Source organism: Myodes glareolus, chromosome 7, assembly GCF_982192425.1.
Source record: "Myodes glareolus chromosome 7, mMyoGla1.1, whole genome shotgun sequence".
Lineage (NCBI taxonomy): Eukaryota > Metazoa > Chordata > Mammalia > Rodentia > Cricetidae > Myodes > Myodes glareolus.
The window spans coordinates 76,200,038-76,219,075 of NC_142032.1; the positions used below are offsets into that span (position 1 = coordinate 76,200,038).

The 19,038-nt window shown below is 49.2% G+C and overlaps 1 protein-coding gene and 1 pseudogene across 7 annotated transcripts; both read right to left on the reverse strand.

Annotated features, from left to right (window-relative positions):
• Positions 1 to 6,771: 6,771 nt before the first annotated feature.
• On the reverse strand, positions 6,772 to 14,532 carry Trim72 (tripartite motif containing 72). 7 transcript variants are annotated; one of them, XM_048455065.3, is made up of 8 exons: positions 14,316 to 14,530; positions 13,433 to 13,829; positions 10,715 to 10,810; positions 10,396 to 10,626; positions 9,919 to 9,941; positions 9,194 to 9,312; positions 7,877 to 8,437; positions 6,772 to 7,204 (listed from the first exon to the last, which is right to left on the reverse strand). In XM_048455065.3, exons 1-8 carry the CDS (start codon positions 14,429 to 14,431, stop codon positions 7,155 to 7,157), a joined length of 1,593 nt encoding a protein of 530 aa, XP_048311022.1. In that variant the 5' UTR covers positions 14,432 to 14,530; the 3' UTR covers positions 6,772 to 7,154. The 7 variants fall into 7 exon arrangements, with proteins under 7 accessions (XP_048311022.1, XP_048311025.1, XP_085549281.1 ...); XM_048455068.3 differs by having other exon boundaries at positions 14,253 to 14,457; XM_085693155.2 differs by having other exon boundaries at positions 13,433 to 13,843; positions 14,253 to 14,457.
• Positions 14,533 to 15,983: 1,451 nt separating this feature from the next.
• On the reverse strand, positions 15,984 to 18,818 carry LOC125413710 (G2/mitotic-specific cyclin-B1 pseudogene; annotated as a pseudogene).
• Positions 18,819 to 19,038: the final 220 nt, after the last annotated feature.

Genomic DNA, 19,038 nt, shown 5'->3' on the forward strand with positions numbered 1-19,038 from the left:
GAAATATTTAGGTCAAGAAATGATGGTGCATGCTTTTAATCTCAGCATTTAGGAGGCAGAGGCAGGTGGATCTCTGTGAGTTTGAGGCCAGCCTGGTCTACAAGAGTTAGTTCCAGGACAGCCAGAATTGTTACACAGGAAACCCTATCTAGAAAAAAAATTAAATCATAGTTATAATTGTATAATATACATGTATATATATATTATGTATATATATATATATATATATATATGATATTTGAAGATGATTTGGGAAACCTCACTCACATGATGCTGTTTGGGGTCTAGCCTAGGCACCAAAAAGAAAAAATAAGCCCAAAGCTAAGGACAAAATGTGATTTATCAAAGCCCTGCTGTGTGGCCTTTTCCTAAGAAAACAGAGTCAAACACCTTCTCCTCAACAACGGTCCACAGAAATGAAGAAAGAACAAGTGTCACTGGGGTAAAGGTGACTGGGGTAAAGGTGTAGCAGCCTATACACAACTACTAAAGAAAGCTCTCGTACTCCCAGTCACCGTTAATGTTTATATATCCTTGAGGGCGTGAGTCCTTCCTTCTAGCAACCCACACACTGTCTATAAAAGCTTAGGGAGAGGCCAACCTCCCGAGCACCTCCCTCACTCAGCGATTGAGAAAGCTAACAGGACCGATCTTACCCAGGTCTCCTTCCAGGAAACACAGTTGAAAAGGGCAGTGGTTTAGTCACACCCGAGAACAGTGTTTCACAACAGCTCTGCAGCCTATAGAGGGCTGTCCGCCCGGAAGGACTACAAGATTTCCTTGTAATGGCAAGGGCAGTTCTGCACTTTCCAGTGTCCTTACTCACGTCATTTATCCTCCTAGCACCACGACAGGCTCCCCAAACACAAAATAAGTGTGTAGTGAGGGGCTGCGGGCAGGCCTGCTTTTCATCCTGCCTGGCTCCTGCACAGCTAGCTTAGCCCCAGAAATAATAACACACACGTTATATTCATTTAAACACTGCCTGGCCCATTATCTCTAGAGAGTTAGTTACTGACTAACTCTCATATCTTGATATTAACCCATTTCTAATAATCTCGTGATAGCACCACGAGGTAGTGGCTTACCAGAAAAGATTCAGCATGTCTGACCTGGTGGCTGGCTCCATGGCATCTGCCTCATTGCCCTCTTACCAACATTCTGTTCTGTTTACTCCGCCTACCTAATTTTCTGTCCTATCAGAGGGCCAAGGCAGTCTCTTTATTGACCAATGAAAATAACACAATAGACAGATAACCCTCCTCCATCATAAGTGAACGCCTCTAACATGGCCACAGACTTTAGTGGGCCTCCGGAACTTGACACAACTGACTCCATGGTGGACGAACCATTCAGGCCATTAAACTCAGACTGTAGACAACACCACCTGCTAATGAAAGCAAAGACCTCATCCATCAAGTTCTGGGAAAGTCTAAATGTACTAACCTAACTTTCTGGCTTCTGTAGTTCTGCTTCTGGCTAACTAACTGAAGTGTGTCAACCCAGGAATGTTTTTGTGCTTAAACGTTCACCCTGAGGAAGGTTCGGGGCCACCCTGGGATCCCGAACACCCGGTGTAATCACCAGCCTGCCAATAAAGACTTTCTCTTGGCTTGAACCCATGTCTGTCTGAGCAGTCTTCTCTGGTGAATATCCCACAACACCCCAAATGGAGATCAGAGATTTCTTTTCTAAATTGCAGAAGTTAGAGAGTCTAAATGAAGCCTCAGAAGGGCCTGTTGCTCCTTGCCAGGATTTAGAGCTCTTCATAAATTGGACAACTTGTATCAACTTCCAAACTGGAGGATACTGAAGGGTAGGATAGAGATGGTTAGGAACAGCTGAGGTGTCCAGACAAGAAAAGAGACAAGAGTGTGTCCTTCAGATGAGACCAAGTGCACACTGGAGAAAGCAGAGGATTGAGGTGGGGGATACATCTCTGCCCAGGATGGCAAACAGACCAATCAGTGAGGCACAGGAAGGACAGCATGGTCAGGGGTGGGAACTGTGCACAAGCATCACAATAAGTCAGGGCTGGAGAGATCGTTCAGTGGTTCAGAGCACACACTCATCTTGCAGAGGACCTGAGTTTAGTTCCCAGCACCCATATCAAGTAGCTCAAAGGCACCTGTAATTTTAGCTCCAGGGAAATCCAAAGTCTCTGGCCACACGCATGCACAAACCCCCACACAGACACACACGCATGCACATGGTTAAAAATAATAAAGATAAGTCTTGAGTGAGGGAGTCAGTCAGAGAAGGTATATCTGGACCAGCTTTGATAAGCCCAACACCTCTTTTCTGGGTGTTAATCAGCATCTAGTTAGGTTTTATTTCTGTGATAGACACAGTGACCAAAAGCAAGTTGGGGAAGAAAAGCTTTATTTGACTTATGCATTCTGATCACAGTCTATCACAATGGGGAGCCGTGGCACAAACCCAAGGCAGGTACCCAGAGGAAGGAACCAAAGCAGAGGCCGTGGAGGAACGCGACTTACAGGCTTGCTCTCCACGGCTTGCTTCCTTCCTTCCTTATCCCACCCAGGACCACCGGCCCAGAGGTGGGACACCTTCAGGGGGCTGAGCACTCCCACATTAGTCAGTAAATCCAGAGATGCCCTCACAGTCTACAGACCAACATGAAGAAGACACTTTCTCATTGTGGGTCTCTCTTTCCAAGTGACCCTAGCTTAAGTCAAGTTGAGAGAAAAATAAAATAATAAGAAACTAACCAGTACAGCTAGATTTAGTGAGGGTCAGGAAGAAGGGTTCATTTGGCTCACCGTGTCCGAGTGTTTGGCCCGTGGTGGCTTGGCCTTCTGTGCTTGGGCAGAGCAATGTGGCAGAAGGAACATGTGGCAGATAAGGTTCTTTACTTCATGGTGGACAGGAAGTAGAGCTTACAGAAAGGCTGGGGACCAGTTATAGCTTTCAAAGGCATGCCCCTAGTGAACCTCCAGCTACCCTACTTCCTCATCCTCTTCTTAAAGTTTCCAGGACTTCCCAAAATAGTGCCCCTAGCTGGGAACCAAGTAAGTATTCAACACACACATCCCAACCATAAAACATGAGAGCTCGCAGCCCTCTAAGTTAACTTAAGAAGTCAGCACAGCAAGCCAGGAGGGGGCTCCGGGAAAGGGCACAGTGCGGTGAGAGAACACTTGTCTAACACTCAAGAGCCCTGGGTTTGATCTCTTTTTATTGTTTATTTATAACAGGGGAACGTGCATGTGTCACAGAAGGGCTACGTATATAGGTTCTGTGGAAGTTGGCTCTTTCCATCCACCATGCCAAGGCTGCAAGCGTAGTTTGGCTCTGAAAAGTCCCCCACGGGCTCATAGTGATTGTGACAGGCTCTCTAGCCCACGCTGGCCTCAAGCTCAGTATTAACTGAGGATAACCTTCAACTTCGGATCCTCTTACCTCCACCTCTCATGGGCTGAGATAACAGGTATGTGCCGCCTAGTTTATATTGTGTTGGGAATTCCCTCCAGGGCCACACGCATCCTCGGCAAGCACTCTACTGCTGGTTCTACATCTCCAGCCCCAATCATCTTGTCACTGGTCTCGTTGTTCGGACAGGGTCCCCTGTAGCTCAGGCTGGTCTCAAACTCCCTCTACCGGAGAATGACCCTGAATTTCTGGTCCTCCAGTCTCCATCCCATACTTTCTAAGCACTAGGATTACAGGTATGCACCGCCATACCTATGTGGTGTTGAGGATCAAGCCAGGGGCTTTGCTCAAATCCGAGTTGCCAGCCCCAGGCTTGTGCTTTGAATGCTTGCCCCACTAGTGACATGATTTTAACATAAAATGAAAATAACATAAAAACAAAAAAATATGTTATATTCTCTCTATGTGGATCCTAACTTTATATATATATATGTATACATATACATACATATGCATATATATACATATACACACATATACATACATATATATACACATACACACACACATATATACACTTGCGTGTGTGTGTGTGTGTGTGTGCGTGTGAAGGTCATAAAACTAGAAAACCAAACCTGAGAAGAAGAAAACTTTTAAAGAAGTCCCAGAATAATATAATATGTGTAGCATAAAGGTAGAAAGGGGAGAAAAGGGGCAGAAGGGTAAGGGGTCGGCAGGAAGAAGGAAGAGGGAAATGCGATGAAACAAAGTCTTCCTCCCGTAAGATCCTTCTGTCAGATGTTCTAGCCACACCAACACAAAATTCCCCAGTGTAAACACACTCCTGTGAACCTGGGTCCTTCCAGCTCATTTCAGAGGCCGGACAGCAGCTCAGCACGTACTGCTCCTGTCAAAGACCGGAGTGTGAATCGCCACCGACCGGCTCCCATAACCATCTGTAACTCGTGCTCCATGGGACCCAACGCCTTCCTCTGACCTTCAAAGACACTGCACTCGTGTGTGCAAACACACACACACACACACACAGAGTTAAAAGTTTAAAAAAAAACTTTGGGTTTTTGTTTGTTTGGGGGTTTTTTGTTGTTGTTGTTGTTGTTGTTTTTGGAGACAGGGTTTCCTGTGTAGACCTGACTGTCCTGAAACTCTCACTCTGTAGACCAGGCTGACCTCGAACTCACAGAGATCTGCCTCCAAGTGTTGGGATTAAAAAGGCATATATCACCACCTCAAAGTAAAATATGTTTTAAGTTAACATCATTTCGCTCACACCTAGAGGATTCTAGACCTCCAGTATGAGATGCCACAGAGCCCGGTAGAGCTTAGGTTGTTGTGAAGCCTAGTGCTGTGAAGATAAATTAAGTCTTAAATATAAAAGCACTGGACTAGAGAGATGACTCAATGGTTAAGAGCACTGGCTGCTCTTCCAGAGATCCTGCATTCAAGTCCCAGCATCCACATGGTGGTTCACAACTGTCTATAACTGTAGTCTGATGGAATTCAATGCCCTCTTGTGGTGTGCTGATATACATGCAGACAAAACACCCATGTACATAAAATACATTAAATAAAAATAAAAGCAAAAGTACCAACACATAACAAGCCCCCAGCAGGTGCTCTTGTTTTCCAGTGTAAACATGCCGTGTGGCTTTATCATTGTGCTATGAAAAGACATCAGAAGGCACAGGAAAAGTCGCAGCAGCCACGTCCTCTGGGTTCCCATCTTCCCCACAGGGATGAACTCATGTTAGACCATCTCTGCTGCAACCTGAATCTTGGCAGCATATGAAGTAATAGGCTTCCATAGCTCACAGTTCTGGAGACCCAAGAGCATGGTGCCAGCCTCACTCAGCTTCTGGTAAAGGCCCCATGCTGTTCCACACATGGAAGGAAAGTGGGAGAGAGGCTGCTGCAAACCAACCCACAGCTCTTTTGCCCGATTTCAGGTAGAAATCAAGAAAAGGCAAACACTGTCTATGCAGGTTTCCTGGACCTTGTGCTGGAGTCCTAGGGAGACAGTGTACAGGACAGAGCTCCCAGTCTAGTTTGCTCCTCCAGGGCGGGGAGAACTTACAGTCTGGGGGGCTCAGTATCGCCACCCAAGATGGCGCTGCAGCCTGGCATTCTGTGCAGACAGTTTTTATGGAAGCAGGTGGCATAAACGGGGCCATCCTAGGGTAGCATCCTGCAAAGCCTTGCAGCCTGCTAAGGAGTGCAACACAGTTGGTAATTCAGCTGCTCTTTGTTCCACCTCAAAGCAGATGTGTGCAAACGAGCAGGCTGTGTGGTAAAAGTAGAGGCTGAGAGGCTCCGAGGTTAAAGTGTTCGCTATGCAAACGTGAACACCACGTTCAGATCTTCAGAAGCCACAGAAATGCCAGGGCAGCATGGTAGTCTACGGTATTTCAGCTGTCTGGAGGAGAGACAGGGATCCCTAGCCAGCTAGACTAGCCAAATTGACAACCTCAGGCTCTGAGAGAGATCAACAAGAGACCCTGCCTCAAGGCATAAAGTGGAGAAGACAGACAACATCAACCTCTGTCTTCCACAAATGCTTGCTTGCTCACTCTTGCATGAACATGTGCGCGTGCTCTCTCTCTCTCTCTCTCTCTCTCTCTCTCTCTCTCTCTCACACACACACACATACACACACACACACACACACACACAAGCATATTTTTTTTTATAGCCAAGAAAGTAGTTGGGTGTGGTAGCACACACCTTTAATCCCAGCAGAAGCAGGCAAATCTCTGAGTCTGAGGCCAGACAGCCAGGACTACAAAGAAAAACACGGTCTCAAGAAAAATAAAATCCAAGAAAGTATGAACCAACAGGAGAACAGGAAGGAGCCAGTTCCGGGTGCCCCAGAGAAGGCCTCTGTTTAATACCAGCAACAGGGCCCAACAGTGTTAAGCTCTTTCTCTTGGTGAGAAGCATGGGGGATTTCCTCACTATCCAAACAGGAACATACTCTAGAGGCACAGGAGTGAGGGTGGGGGATACCTAAGCGTTGTTCCCTTTCTTCCCTCCCACATCTCTTGGTCAGGGTTAAGTGCTACTTGAACCAGGAAACGTGTTTAGACACAATGCCTCTGTCTACGCTTACCACTAACTAGTCAGGGTGTGCTCTCGGTGTGATCCCAGGTGACCAGCCGCTACAGGACTACTTAGAAATTTGTTAGAACCATCTTTGCTGGGCATGGCGACATACACCTGAAACCCCAACACTCCAGAAGCTGAGGGAGCTAATCAAGAATCTGAAACTAACATGGGCCTCACAGTGCATTCTAGGTCAGCCTGGGCTACACAGCAAGACTTTGTCTCCAAAGAGAAACAGAGACAAAAATAGAAATAGAGACATAGAGGCAATCTTTTTTTTTTTATTTTACATGTATGAGTGTTTTGCCTGAACATATGTCTGTGTACCACAAGTGCCCACAGAGGACAGAAGAGGCCATTAGATTCATGTGACTGGAGTGTGTGAGCCACAGTATCAGTGCTGGGAACTGAACCTCAATGTTCTACATGAGCAGCGAGTGTTCTTAACCACCGACCACCTCTCCCATGTCCCGAAGCCTGCTTTGACCTCCCCCAGATCTGCTACCTCAGAAACACAGCAGAATTTTTTCAAGCCACTGCTCTGTGCACATGTGTTTGTCTGTGACAGAGTCCTGCTAGCTTTCAACTTTCCATCCTCCTGCCTCAGCCTCCTGAGTGCTGGGAGTACAGACACCAGCAGTCTGTCAGGATTGTTGGGGACTTTGAAAAGACAGTCCAGAAGAGCCAGAGAAAGCTGTCTCAAAACAGAAAAACAAAAAGAAAGAAAGAAAGAAAGAGAGAGAGAGAGAGAGAGAGAGAGAGAGAGAGAGAGAGAGAAGAGAGAGAGAGAGAGAAAGAGAAGAAAGAGAGAGAAGAAAGAAAGAGAGAGAGAGAAAGAAAGAAAGAAAGAAAGAAAGAAAGAAAGAAAGAAAGAAAGAAAGAAAGAAAGAAAGAAAGAGGAGAAGAAAGAAAAAAGAAAAGGCAGTTGATGTCAGCACTAACTGAAAACCTGCCGGGTAAGGGGAATGTGAAGCCGTGAGGAGCAGGGGGCCTTCAGGAGCGGGTTGTGGGGCTGAAGGGACTACTGTTCCACAGACTTCCCAAGATTCTCCACTAAGTCCCACCCTCTCCCCAGGCTCCCTAAACCTCAGCTTCCTCCTGGAACTCTTGGCCAAACTCAGATTGCCTCACAGATTGCTCTGACCCTATCCCTCCATCCCTTACCATCGGTCCCATGCCCATCCCAACCCGTGTACTTCTCTGAGCTCTGTGAGACAAACTCCCCCTCCCTAGCCATCCCTCAGCGTAGTCTTCAGCTCCAGAAACCCGCCCAACCCACTCCAGGCCTGACAAAGGTGACCTAAGCCTCCCACTGCCTTCGGGACCCGACCTCCTCCCGCACGGGGCGGAGCTCAGGCCTGCTCACCGTCAGGCCCCACGAGCAGCAGCGGCTGACAGTTCTTGCCCTTGTCGTGCCAGCACACGTCAAAGAAAGGGTACACCGGCCCGGGCAGGCGCTCGTGGAAGGAAAAGAGGGGTGCAAGCGCGTCGGCGTCACTCGCATCATAGAAAGCCAGCACGCCATCGGCGAAGCTCAGGTAGAGGCCGATGCGCGCCGGCCGCCGCTCGGGAGTGCGCAGTGCCCGCGGCTCCTTGGCCTCCACGTGCGCCTCCAGGACTTTGCCATCGCGCAGGCCGAGCAGCCACAGGCCCTGGGAGGGCACCGCGTGCAGCCGGCCACGGCGGGGAGCGTCAGCCGCCATCACGCCCAGGGCCCAGCGCGGCTTGTCGCCCACCTCCACCTCCCAGTAGTGCTCGCCCTGGGACAGCAGCTGCTGAGCCACCACCGCCACCGCCTTGTCGAACTGGCGCGTGTCTTCTCCCGCTGGCGGTGCCTTCTGCTCCGAGCACTCCACGCGGCGGCCGGAAGGGGACACGACCAGGCTCGGGTGCGCAGAGCTGGGGTCAAAAGTCAGTTCCTCCAGATCTGCCAAACAGACAGTGATCAGGCTGGCTCTGTGGCGCCTTCCTGCTCCCAACTTAGGGACCTTAGAGTCCTCTCACCCTCCCCACATCCATACATTTGCGCAACTGCACAGTAAGGCACATGGTGGGCAGGACTGGGGAATTCCAAATGAGTGGTGTTTTCTGAGGCCCCCCAAAACGCCCAAGGTCCAGAACAGGAGCCAGGAAGCCCAGTTCTGTCTGGCTTGATGTAGTCTCTGGGTCTTAAAAGTTTATTCTTGAATAAACCAAAGTTCTATTCATTCCCATCCCCACTTGGCCCAGAGACAATAAAGGCTGTCCATCCTGTCGGCATCCAGAAATGTTAGCTCCTAGAAGAGGAGGCTGAGCTCTTGGCTCCCAGTCACAGGTTCCCAGAGGCAGTGTCAGGTGCAGTATTGTCCCCAGGGTTACAAGGACGCTACAAAACCTCAACCCCCCCAGCCAGCAAGAACCATCATCTCTATGGTCAGAGAAGGACAAGAACTGGCCAAGGATCAGTCAATAGCTCAGGCCCCGCCATAGCAGCGCTCCTGGGGTCAACTGGGTGCTTTCTGAGTCTTTTACCCATTGTAAACTCTAGGTCCTCACGGCTTAGGGAACTGCACAGAAGAATCTAAGAGGCACAGTGTAGCTTCTTCCATGGCTTCCTGAGGCGGGGCTGGGAGGTCAGCCCCTGTGCCCTGTGCCTCCCGTCAACCCCACAGCTATCCAAACCCAGAGCCGCCACTCTCCGTACCTGGCATCAGAGCCCGGAACATCTTCTTCCACACCTGGAATTTGAAGTCATCTGAGATGATAGGCAGCTGGATATCCAACCTTGCAGGTGGTGGGGACTCGGACAGGATCTTCTGCAGCCTGGGTAAGGGGGTGCAGAGGTGATGGTCGGGGTGCAGACAGAAGGAATTACTCCGGGGACAAGAGGACACAGGTTGTTGGAGGGGACTTTCAGGATCGCCCCACATCACACCCCTGCCTTAAACTCTTCCACTAAAACGTCTACTTGGGAATATGGAAACTGTGGAAATGGATGAAGATGGCAGCTGCACAGCGGGAATACGTTGCTACATTGTGATCCATGCTGTTCCTCCTAGCATCTGAGACGTTAAGCTCGTTAGTTCCCGCCTGCCTACATTGTGAGTTTAAGCCAGCCTGCACTTGCATGTTACTTCCCCAACCCCGGCCCATTCCTCCAGGATCCAACTCCACTGTCCGTCCTTCTGGGGAGTCTCCTTTGACTCCCCCTGTCCCTACCAGCAGTCTTGAAATGATACCTGTGACCTGTCCACATCTGCGGCACCATGGCACCAGTATATGAGGTCCCCGGGCGTAAGGACCAAGGCCGTTTCATTTCTGTGTTCAACACAGTGCACAGAAATGAGGTGAAAAGCACTTTGCAAGCAGAGGGTGTCCCTGGAAGACTAGGGCAAGCAAATTCAGTCAAAGAAAGAGACAGGCTCTCACCTGCTGGTCACCAAGCAGTATTTCTGGAGAAAGAGAAAACAAGAATGGAGATAAAGCAGGGAGGGGGCTCTGGAAAGCAGGGAGGGGGGACTCTGGGAGTTCTAATGGTGAAAGAGACGACCAAGGATGTGGGGTCAGAAAAACATAAAAAATCCAGGACTCAAAGCCACTCATGGATATTAACTTTTATGTGAACAGAAAAAGGTGCCCTTCCTTATCCCAGAGCCATACATTCACCTGTTAGAAGATGGTCCTAACAGACTCACAAACCTGTACCTTTTAAGGCATGAATGGTTCCACGTAGACACCTATGCTCTATCTACTCTGAACAACATTCAGAGACCCAACTCTGATATGAAGTCCTAGCTTATTCCTTCACTGCTGTGGGCTCTGGGGTCCCTATATGACAACAGGATGAGGTCTCTGGAAACTGAGCAGGGGCCAGGAGGCAGGGAGGGACGGTCCTTCAGTGCTCACCATGAGGAACTCTGTCTGTGGCTTGTCAGCCACCTCCTCCAGAACCTTCTCCATCTGCCGCAGTTGCTCCAGGTAGGAATTCAGGCTTGACAGCTCCCGGCGCAAGGCCACTCCAGCCTCACCCCGCACCCTTTCCGCTTCACGGTCCAAAGAGCTTTCTAGGGCAGCCAGGAACACCCGCATCTTCCCCAGCTGCTCCCCAACAGCTCCCCGGAAATGACGCACGGTCTCCTGGAATAAGGTTGAGAAGATTCTTGCCTGGCGATCCTCAGCCTGGACCAACAGATCCTACAGGCTCTGCCACCCTTAGCCCCCTCACCTCCACCTCCACCAACTGGTGCTCCAGCACGGCCACGCTTTTCTCCTTTCGCATGCATGCCTCCTGCAGCTGCAGCTTCTGTTGGGGAAGCTGAGTCTACGGGACAGGATAAAAGCGATGCTAGGGATGCCAACCCGAAACACAGCCCCCTTATCTCACCATCTGTACTTCTCCCCTCAATGACAGCTCCTTCTCCAGCCTTCTGCTTAGTCCCCAGTCTGTTTGCAGGCCTCCGGGCCTGGCCATACTTCATCCTCTGTCGCCTAACTCCCCACTGGCCTTACTTTCCCCAGTTAACCTCAGTATAGGTCCTTGCAAGGATCACAGACAGGACCATCACCAGACTGGAAAGTGTAGCACGTGCAACACAGCAGGCTTCCAGAGATGAGTAAAGGATTCATGAAAACAGAAATGAAGTAGAGGATGATCGGGCATGTCTGTAACCCCAGCACTGGGGAGACTGAGGCAGGAGGATCACAAATTTGAGGTCAGTCTGACCTATGTAATAGTACCCTGTCTCAGAGAAGTAAAGAAGGAAGAGGAAGGAAATGGGGAGGGGGAAGAGGAGGAAGAAGGAGGAAGAGGAGGAAGGAAGAAGAAGGAGGAGGAAGTGGAGGAAAGAGGAAGGAAGGAAGGAGAAGGAAGGAAGGAAGGAAGGAAGGAAGGAAGGAAGGAAGGAAGGAAGGGTAGAGGAGGAAGAAGAGGAAGGAGGAGGAAGAAGAGGAAGGAGGAGAAGGAGGAAGAAGAATGCCATCTTCCCATCCTGGATTTCGCCCCTTATTTAAAAATCCTGTCCCAGGGGCCTGAGCTCTACTCAGCCCCTTTACATACCTATGGGCTCTGAGAACAGAAAATGTAATGTGCATACCCGCTATGAGTCAGCTAAATCCCACTGTGGGCTGGTTAGGGATCCCTGAACCGCAGGCTCGGAAGAGCTTCTAAAGGGTGCTACCACAGTCCCCTCTGCTTCTCACCAGCCTTACTCCCCTCAGTTTCCTCCTCTGCAGAGCGGGAACAGTCACACCCCACTTCTACCAAGTGACACCTCCCCTGGGGAACCTGAAGACACAGGTGGCGTTCGTTGGGGAAGTCACTGGTCTGAACCAAGGACCCCTGGCTAGCTGCCAGATCAGCCTCCACCTCAGATGTCCTCTCTTGAGGCTAACCTGATTGCTCTGGGCGCCTGCAGTTAGAGGTTCACAGCCATGGTAAACAAGCCCTGTCCAAAAGGTGCTGGAGAGTCTGACAGCCGACTGATTCAAGAAGTTCAAGCTTGAAGCAGTGGCGTTCTTAAGGGCTTTCAACATATCATGGGAGGTGAGGGGAGTTGGCCGCTAGATACCACCAACCTCACCAACAGGCCGGTTACTTTCTTTTTCAAGGACCACGGTGCCAAACTCATAGCTGCCATGCTACAGGACATGGGTGTGCAGAAGTGGACAAGTCCCAGAGCCTTCCTGCCCCCTCCGCCTTCCAGCTCTCTTCTAGGATCTCCGTCTTCAGACCGCTTAAAGCTTAGGGCTACCCTGATGCTGGTCACTGAAACTGGGGCTCCACATCTGCTCCTTACAAGTTCCCAGAAGCCTCACACATCTATTCCACAGGTTCTAGCCTCTCTTCAGATAAAAGTGAGCTAGGTTTAGAGTTCTAGGGTCAGCAAAGAGAAAACTGGGCTGGGTGGACTCCTAGCTGAACTGAACGAGGCAGGAGCAGGAAGGAGGGCTGTGAGGCGAGGCCCTGAGAAGTTTGGGGATCGCTATCAAAGGCCAGTGAAGACCAGGCATAAGGCCTATGCGGCAGCACGCAGCAGCAGCGGCAGCTCAGCGGCAGACAATAGCAGCAGCTCCACTGGCCTGAAGAAGGACGGCTCAGGACCCTACTTCCTCCCCCACCCCACCCCCACCTCTGCACCTGTTCACTTTTCCACAGGCTAATAAATGCTTAATAACAGACCTTTCTGGGCCAACTGGGCACATACCTGCTAGTATCTGCATGCATGTAATCTGTGATACCCATGACTTGTAGAAGCACGTATAGCTGGCATGTCCGTTTGACTATAATTGTATATTTATTTTTCCTAGTGCAACTTGGGAGAACACCACTGCGTTATTCTAGCTCCAACCAGAATAACAGCCCAGACTGGAGTCTGGGGTACCCACCCACCGTGAGCCTTGGCCAAATGTGCCTTGCCCTTCCCACATCCCTCTCGAGCTTCAGACTCACACTAGTTTCGCAGCTTGAGGGATGAGTGAACCTCTGACCTGCACAGTAGACAACTGGACAGCCAGAATCTGGAACTCCTGGCTTTGCCTTGAACTCCCCATCAGCTAGCCTTACCCGATAGCCCATCCTGCAAACATGCCAATCTAGCAGGTTCATCCAGTTCATCAAAAAAACGTGTGGGTGGTAGGTGGTAACAATCTGCCAGGCACACCATGGTTTGGTCAGATCCCCTTCCGGCTTTTCTAGCCTTGCTGGAGGACTTCAGCCAGGCAAAACCTATTGTGCATGCTGCTCCCAGCGGGTTCCGTGAGTTTTGCTCAGCAAGAAGACTCCTGCGGCCTTTTGGCCACCTCCCCTGGTCACCTAACCTGCCCACCCTCTTTAGCAACCCGGGTTGCTCTGAAGATAGTAGTGCACGCAGTGGCGCTCCCCCTTAGTCAGACCCCGTTCTATTCAGCCATTGCGCCCCAGCCTGACCCCTGCTGGGTCCCACACCTTGAGGCGTGCGTGGGCTTCCGCGGCAGGCAGAAGACGGTGACCACGGTGAGAACCCAGAGAGGCACACACACCACACACAAGTGTGCGGTCCTGCTCGCAGTAGATGCTCAGTGGATCCAGGTGCTCCTCGCAGTGGCCTTGGGGCACTTGCGCCAGACCCTCCACGAGACGCGCTAACTGCAGGTTAGTGCTGAGAGCCTGCGGCCGCGTGGGTGCCTGACAGCAGGGACAGGGCACTGTGCCATCAGCGGCAGGCTCGCCTGCCACGCGGACCAGGCAGGCACGGCAGAAACTGTGACCACACTCAGCAGTCACTGGCGCATCAAACAGCGTCAGGCACAGTGGGCAGGACAGTTCCTGGTGCAGAAGACCTGGTGCAGCAGACATGATGAGCCTGGGAAGAGGAGTCTGTCTGAGAGACCCAAAAACAGAATTCCAGCTCAGTCCCACACTAGGTCTGTGGGTTCTCAGCCAGAGTCCCAGCCTATTACTATCTTATAGTCCATACTGGTTATGGCCCACGGGTAAAAGGGATTTAGCGTTGTTCCAAAGTGAGTGTGTATATTGCCAATCAGCCCAGATAAAAACAAATATGACCCAACTGGGCCTTTGTCAACCCCAGTTTCTAAACACGACCTGGTTCCAGTCTCATCCACATCTTGCTCCTGATTTAGCCCAGGCTGAATGCCTCTGATCCATGTCTGGGCCCCAACTCTTCTGGAATTATCCAGAATCCCCTCCCCAACTGTCGGCTCACTGACCTCTCTAGCCTACCCAGCCCTCCCCTTCCCGGTATCTCCAGGCCCACAGGACTCACAGATCTGGTGGGAGAACTTGGGCCAGAAAAGAACCGAGGCAGAAGAGTCAGGGAAAGGCCTACCAGCAGGGTGAACAGAGCTGCGTCCAGAGACCAGCAAGAAGCAAGCAGCAGGCTCGGTGCAAGGACAGGGACTCGGCCAGATGGCAGTCAGTGGACTCAACAGGTGACAAGCACATTCTGGGCAGAGGGCAGACCCTCCCAATAGTTCAGTGGCCCAAGAGCTATATTTAGCTGCCCTGCCCATCCCCTCCCACCGCTTCTGGAAACCGTTCTAAAAGAGAAGCGTGAGTCGTCAACAGGCAGACAGCTCATGTCCAGGCCACCTGTCCTGGCTCATCCCTGTCCTCCCCTCAGGCCAGGGCAGAGCTTAGAATCAGTGCGGAAACAGGACCTTTTGCACACAGAGAAGACAGCCGCCAAGGGCTGCCCCTTCTTCCGACTCTCACTTCCACAGTCTCTGGCTTCCTTCCTCCTTGTCTGCAGTTAGTTAACCGATTCATTTCCCAAGCTGACCACTTACGGAGCCACACTGACAATGCCACCTGCACCTGTGGGAAGGCAGGACCTCCCCAAACCCTGAAAGACTTTCTTCTTCCATAGCTGAATGAGGGTATTTTCTCCCTGTTTTCTAGCATAGGCCCCTGGCACGAAGTACCCCCTCCCCAAAGGTTTGGAAAATGAATGAACTGAGCCCAGAGTCTGCAGCTCCGAGCTGGAGCTTGCGCCGAGAGCACCCAGGCTTTCTTCATGCTAGTATTTCAAATGTTAGTATAGATTTCAATCAGGATAAAAATCAAGGTCTTCCTTATGGCCCACAATTTACATCCTGTCTGACCCTGTTCATTGCTCTGACCTGTGGGTCTTGGCCCTTTCCCCCTGTTCCTCAAGGACTTGTTCTTGCCACCCCTCTCCCTAGAATGTCTCTTCAACCCCAGACACTGCATGGCTCCCGTCCTTCTGCCCTCAGATCTCCTCTCGATGTCAACCTTTCAGTGACGCCTTTTCAAACTCCTGGGTTTTTAAATTCCTGAGTGTCATTGCGATGCCCTATAGTGGCAAGACAGACAGACAATATTCCCTTACTGTCTTTAAAGAGCCGGGCTAGAGAGACGGCACATTGGCTAAAAGGCACTATCTGCTCCTCCGGAGAACCTGGGCTCTGTTCCCAGTACCTACGTGGTGGTTCATCACCATCTGTAACTCCAGTTCCTGGCAACCCAACACCCTCCTCTGACCTCTGTGGGCGCCATGCACACAAGTAGCACCTAATCATACATGCAGGCAAAACACCATACACATAAAATAAAATAAACTTTAAGCCATTTTTAAAAAATAATTAGAGCAAGGGGTTGGGGGCGGGAGCTGGAGAGATGGCCTAGAAGTTAAGAGCCCTGGCTGCTCTTCCAGGGATCTCAATTCCCAGAAACCACATGGTGACTCACAACCATCTATAGTGAGATCTGGTGCCCTCTTCTGGCATTCAGGCGTACATGCAGGACACTGCACACATAATAAATAAATCTTAAAAAACAGAGAGAGATTGGTGTGGGGTGACTTATGCCTGAGAGGCTGAGGCAAGAGGATCAAATGCTGTGGAATATTAGTCTAGGATGTGTCGCATTCATTTATGCTGTGGAATATTTAATGATGCAAAGATGTGCTATATTCTTTTTTTAGCTTTCCATTAATAAAATTTTATTCAACTTTATATTGGAGGTATAAATTAAAACAGCAAATGAGACAGGATTTTTGCCAGTTAGAGTCACAAGACAGAAGACAGAGGAAGTGGCACCTTGGTTTAGTGCCACCAATACTCAGAGTCTCGTCCGGCTTTGTCAGAATTTGAAGCATACCCCCCTAGGAAAGCAAAGCACAAAACAGCATTTTAGCAGCACTGTGTATAACAGAGGCAGTGAGAGAATTCAGTCCGAATGTCTTTGAAGGGACAACTGAATACAATACATACAGTACGAAATGCACACTATGAATGCAATATAGGCAGTGAATGGCATATTGTTGGGGAAAAAATGAACCCGTATAAAAATATCTCCTTGACAACATATGCATGATTACATTTATACAGGACATTGAGACTGAGAGGCAAGTTCTTTTAAAAGATACCTTTAGTTTTAAACATTCTATTTTCCAGGTCAATTAAGAACAAGTAAATAATTACACACACAAAAAAAAAAAAAGACTGGGTTTCAGCTATGAAAGTCCATAGCTCAAGAGACAGTGGTGAAGGGCAGCAACCACCTGAAGAACATGGAACTAAGGACAAGCTGGTAGATACACAGTTGAAACCAGAGATAGGCAGAGGACTTTGCAGTGTGACTAAAGACACAATCAGGACACATAAAGTAAAGGAAGTATATAAGCATAGGCTACAATTATATACATTACTTGGATCCCCTGTTAAACTAAAACCAGTTTTAAAAATATTCCTAAATGTTTCAGACAACTTTTGTTATCCTAGAGTCAGAGCAAACCATTCAAATGGGGTGAGCTATGAAAGTAAAACCACCTTTACTGAAGAACAAGCAGATAATGTAAACTATGTACAGGCGGCACATGGTGCCAATCGCATTTGCAGATGTAGTGGTGGTCTACTCGAGTTATGCCTTTGCCACAGAGTGCTGATCTTAGCATGCTTGGAGGTTGCATACGTATTCTTGATGGTCGTGGGCTTTGTAAGGCCGCGGTTCACTGTGACTATATTCTTAGCCAGGTGCTGCATAACAGGCCAAAGGGATTCTTCAGGGTAGGACAGGTAGTTCTGCAGCGTTGGTGCCCATTCACCTTTGTCAAGAATTTTCAGTGCTAAGCAAAAAGCTCCCGCTTCAATTTGAGGAGGAAAGTGCACCATCTTGTGGTACAGCATCGTGAGCTCCATGAGGTATTTGGCCAAAGTATGCTGTTTCACATCAACCTCTCCCATTTTAGATGCTCTACGAAGGAAGTGCAGAGACAGAGGGTGACCCAAACTGAAGTTTAGAACTCTTAGAATCTTCATTTCCATCTGTCTGATTTGGTGCTTGGTGTAAGTATTTTTAGTCCCAAAAGCAAAGTCACCTATTTCTGAAGGGTGCATTTTTTCATATTTGCTTGCAATAAACATAGTCGTCACACCAACCAGCTGCGGCATCTTCTTGGACACACAAGTATCCTGCATGAACCAGTCAATAATGGAAACAGTCATGTACATGGTCTCCTGTAGCAGCCTAAATTTCATCTGAACCTGTATCAGTCAGTCAATTAGGATGGCTCTCATGTTCCCTGTGACTTCACGGCCCAGTAGGTATTTTGGTCTAACTGACTGTTCTTCTGCCCATTGTCTGAGATAAGCAAGCATATATGTCTTTCACATATTCACTACAGAGGTTTGGGTCAGCTCCATCATCTGCATCCACATCACTCACGGCAAGAATTACATCAGAGAAAGCCTGACACAAATACTCTTCTGCAGGGGCACATCCAGATGTTTCCATTGGGCTTGGAGAGGGACTATCAACCAAAATAGGTTCAGGAGAAAGCTTTTCCTCCATAACAGGTTCAGGCTCAGGCTCAGCAATTTCCACCTCTGGCTCACTCACAGGCAGCTTCTCCAGAAGTTTGGGTGGGATTTTTAACTGAAACTTTCCCAGTAACTGAAGTTTTTAGTTCCTTTTTCAGAGGCACTCTTGCCTGTGCCTGTTCACTGACTTTGTTACCAATATCTCCGAGAGCGGTTCTTGGTCTCAGCCCGGGCTTGGAGGCTGCAGCAATTGCCACAGACACACGTTTGGCACCTGCCTTGCTGACCTTGGCCTTATTTTCCATGTTAAGTTTCGTGTTCCTAGTGACCCTGAGCGCCATGGCTCCTCCTGAAGAAGAGGCTCGGCGACCAGCAGCAAAGACCCCAGCTTTCGGCTGGCCGAAAGCTGACACCGATAGCTGTTCCTCCGCAGCAAGCCGTGTTATATTCTTTTATATTGTTGCATTGGTTTAACACTGTAAAGCTGTGTTACTTTGCCTCTCTAAAGCACCTAATTGGGGGCTGGAGAGATGGCTCAGAGGTTAAGAGCATTGCCTGCTCTTCCAAAGGTCCTGAGTTCAATTCCCAGCAACCACATGGTAGTGTACAACCATCTGGAATGGGGTCTGGTGCCCTCTTCTGGCCTGCAGGCATACACAGACAGTATAATATATACATAATAAATAAATAATTTTAAAAAACACCTGATTGATCTAATAAAGAGATGAACAACCAATAGCTAGGCAGGAGAGAGAACTAGGTGGGGCTACCGGGCCAAGAGAATAAATAGGAGGAGAAATCTAGGCTCGAAAGAAGAAAAATGCAAGGAGCAAGAAAAGGAGGAGAGAAGAATGCCAGCCACAGAGTAAGAAGAAAAGAAAGATATGTAGAGGTCTGAAGAGATGACTCAGTGGTTAACAGCTATGGCCTCTCTTCCAGAGGACCCAGGTTCAATCCCCAGCACCCACATGGCAGCTTACAACTGTCTGTAACTCTAGTTCCAGGAAGCCCAACACCCCTATGCTGACATGAATGCAGACAAAACATCAATGCACATAAAATTAAATAAAATCTTAAAAAAAGAAAGATATGTAGAATAAAGAAAGATAAAAAAGACCATAGACAAAAAATGCAGTTAAAGAGAAATAGGATAATTTAGTTGGGCATTGGTGGCACACACCTTTAATCCCAGCAGTCTAGTAGCACAGAGGCAGATGGGTCTCTGTGAATTCAAGGTCAACCTGGTCTACAAGAGCTAGTTTCAGGACA

What these genes read in the sequence shown, in the direction of transcription:
- Trim72 (XM_048455065.3), bottom strand. Translation starts at nt 14,431, where the DNA reads ATGTGCTTGTCACCTGTTGAGTCCACTGACTGCCATCTGGCCGAGTCC. An exon ending in AAGCCCACGCACGCCTCAAG is followed by an intron (nt 10,811 to 13,432) that starts GTGTGGGACCCA and finishes CCTGTCCCGTAG; the next exon opens with ACTCAGCTTCCCCAACAGAA. An exon ending in CACAGACAGAGTTCCTCATG is followed by an intron (nt 9,942 to 10,395) that starts GTGAGCACTGAA and finishes CTCTTTCTCCAG; the next exon opens with AAATACTGCTTGGTGACCAG.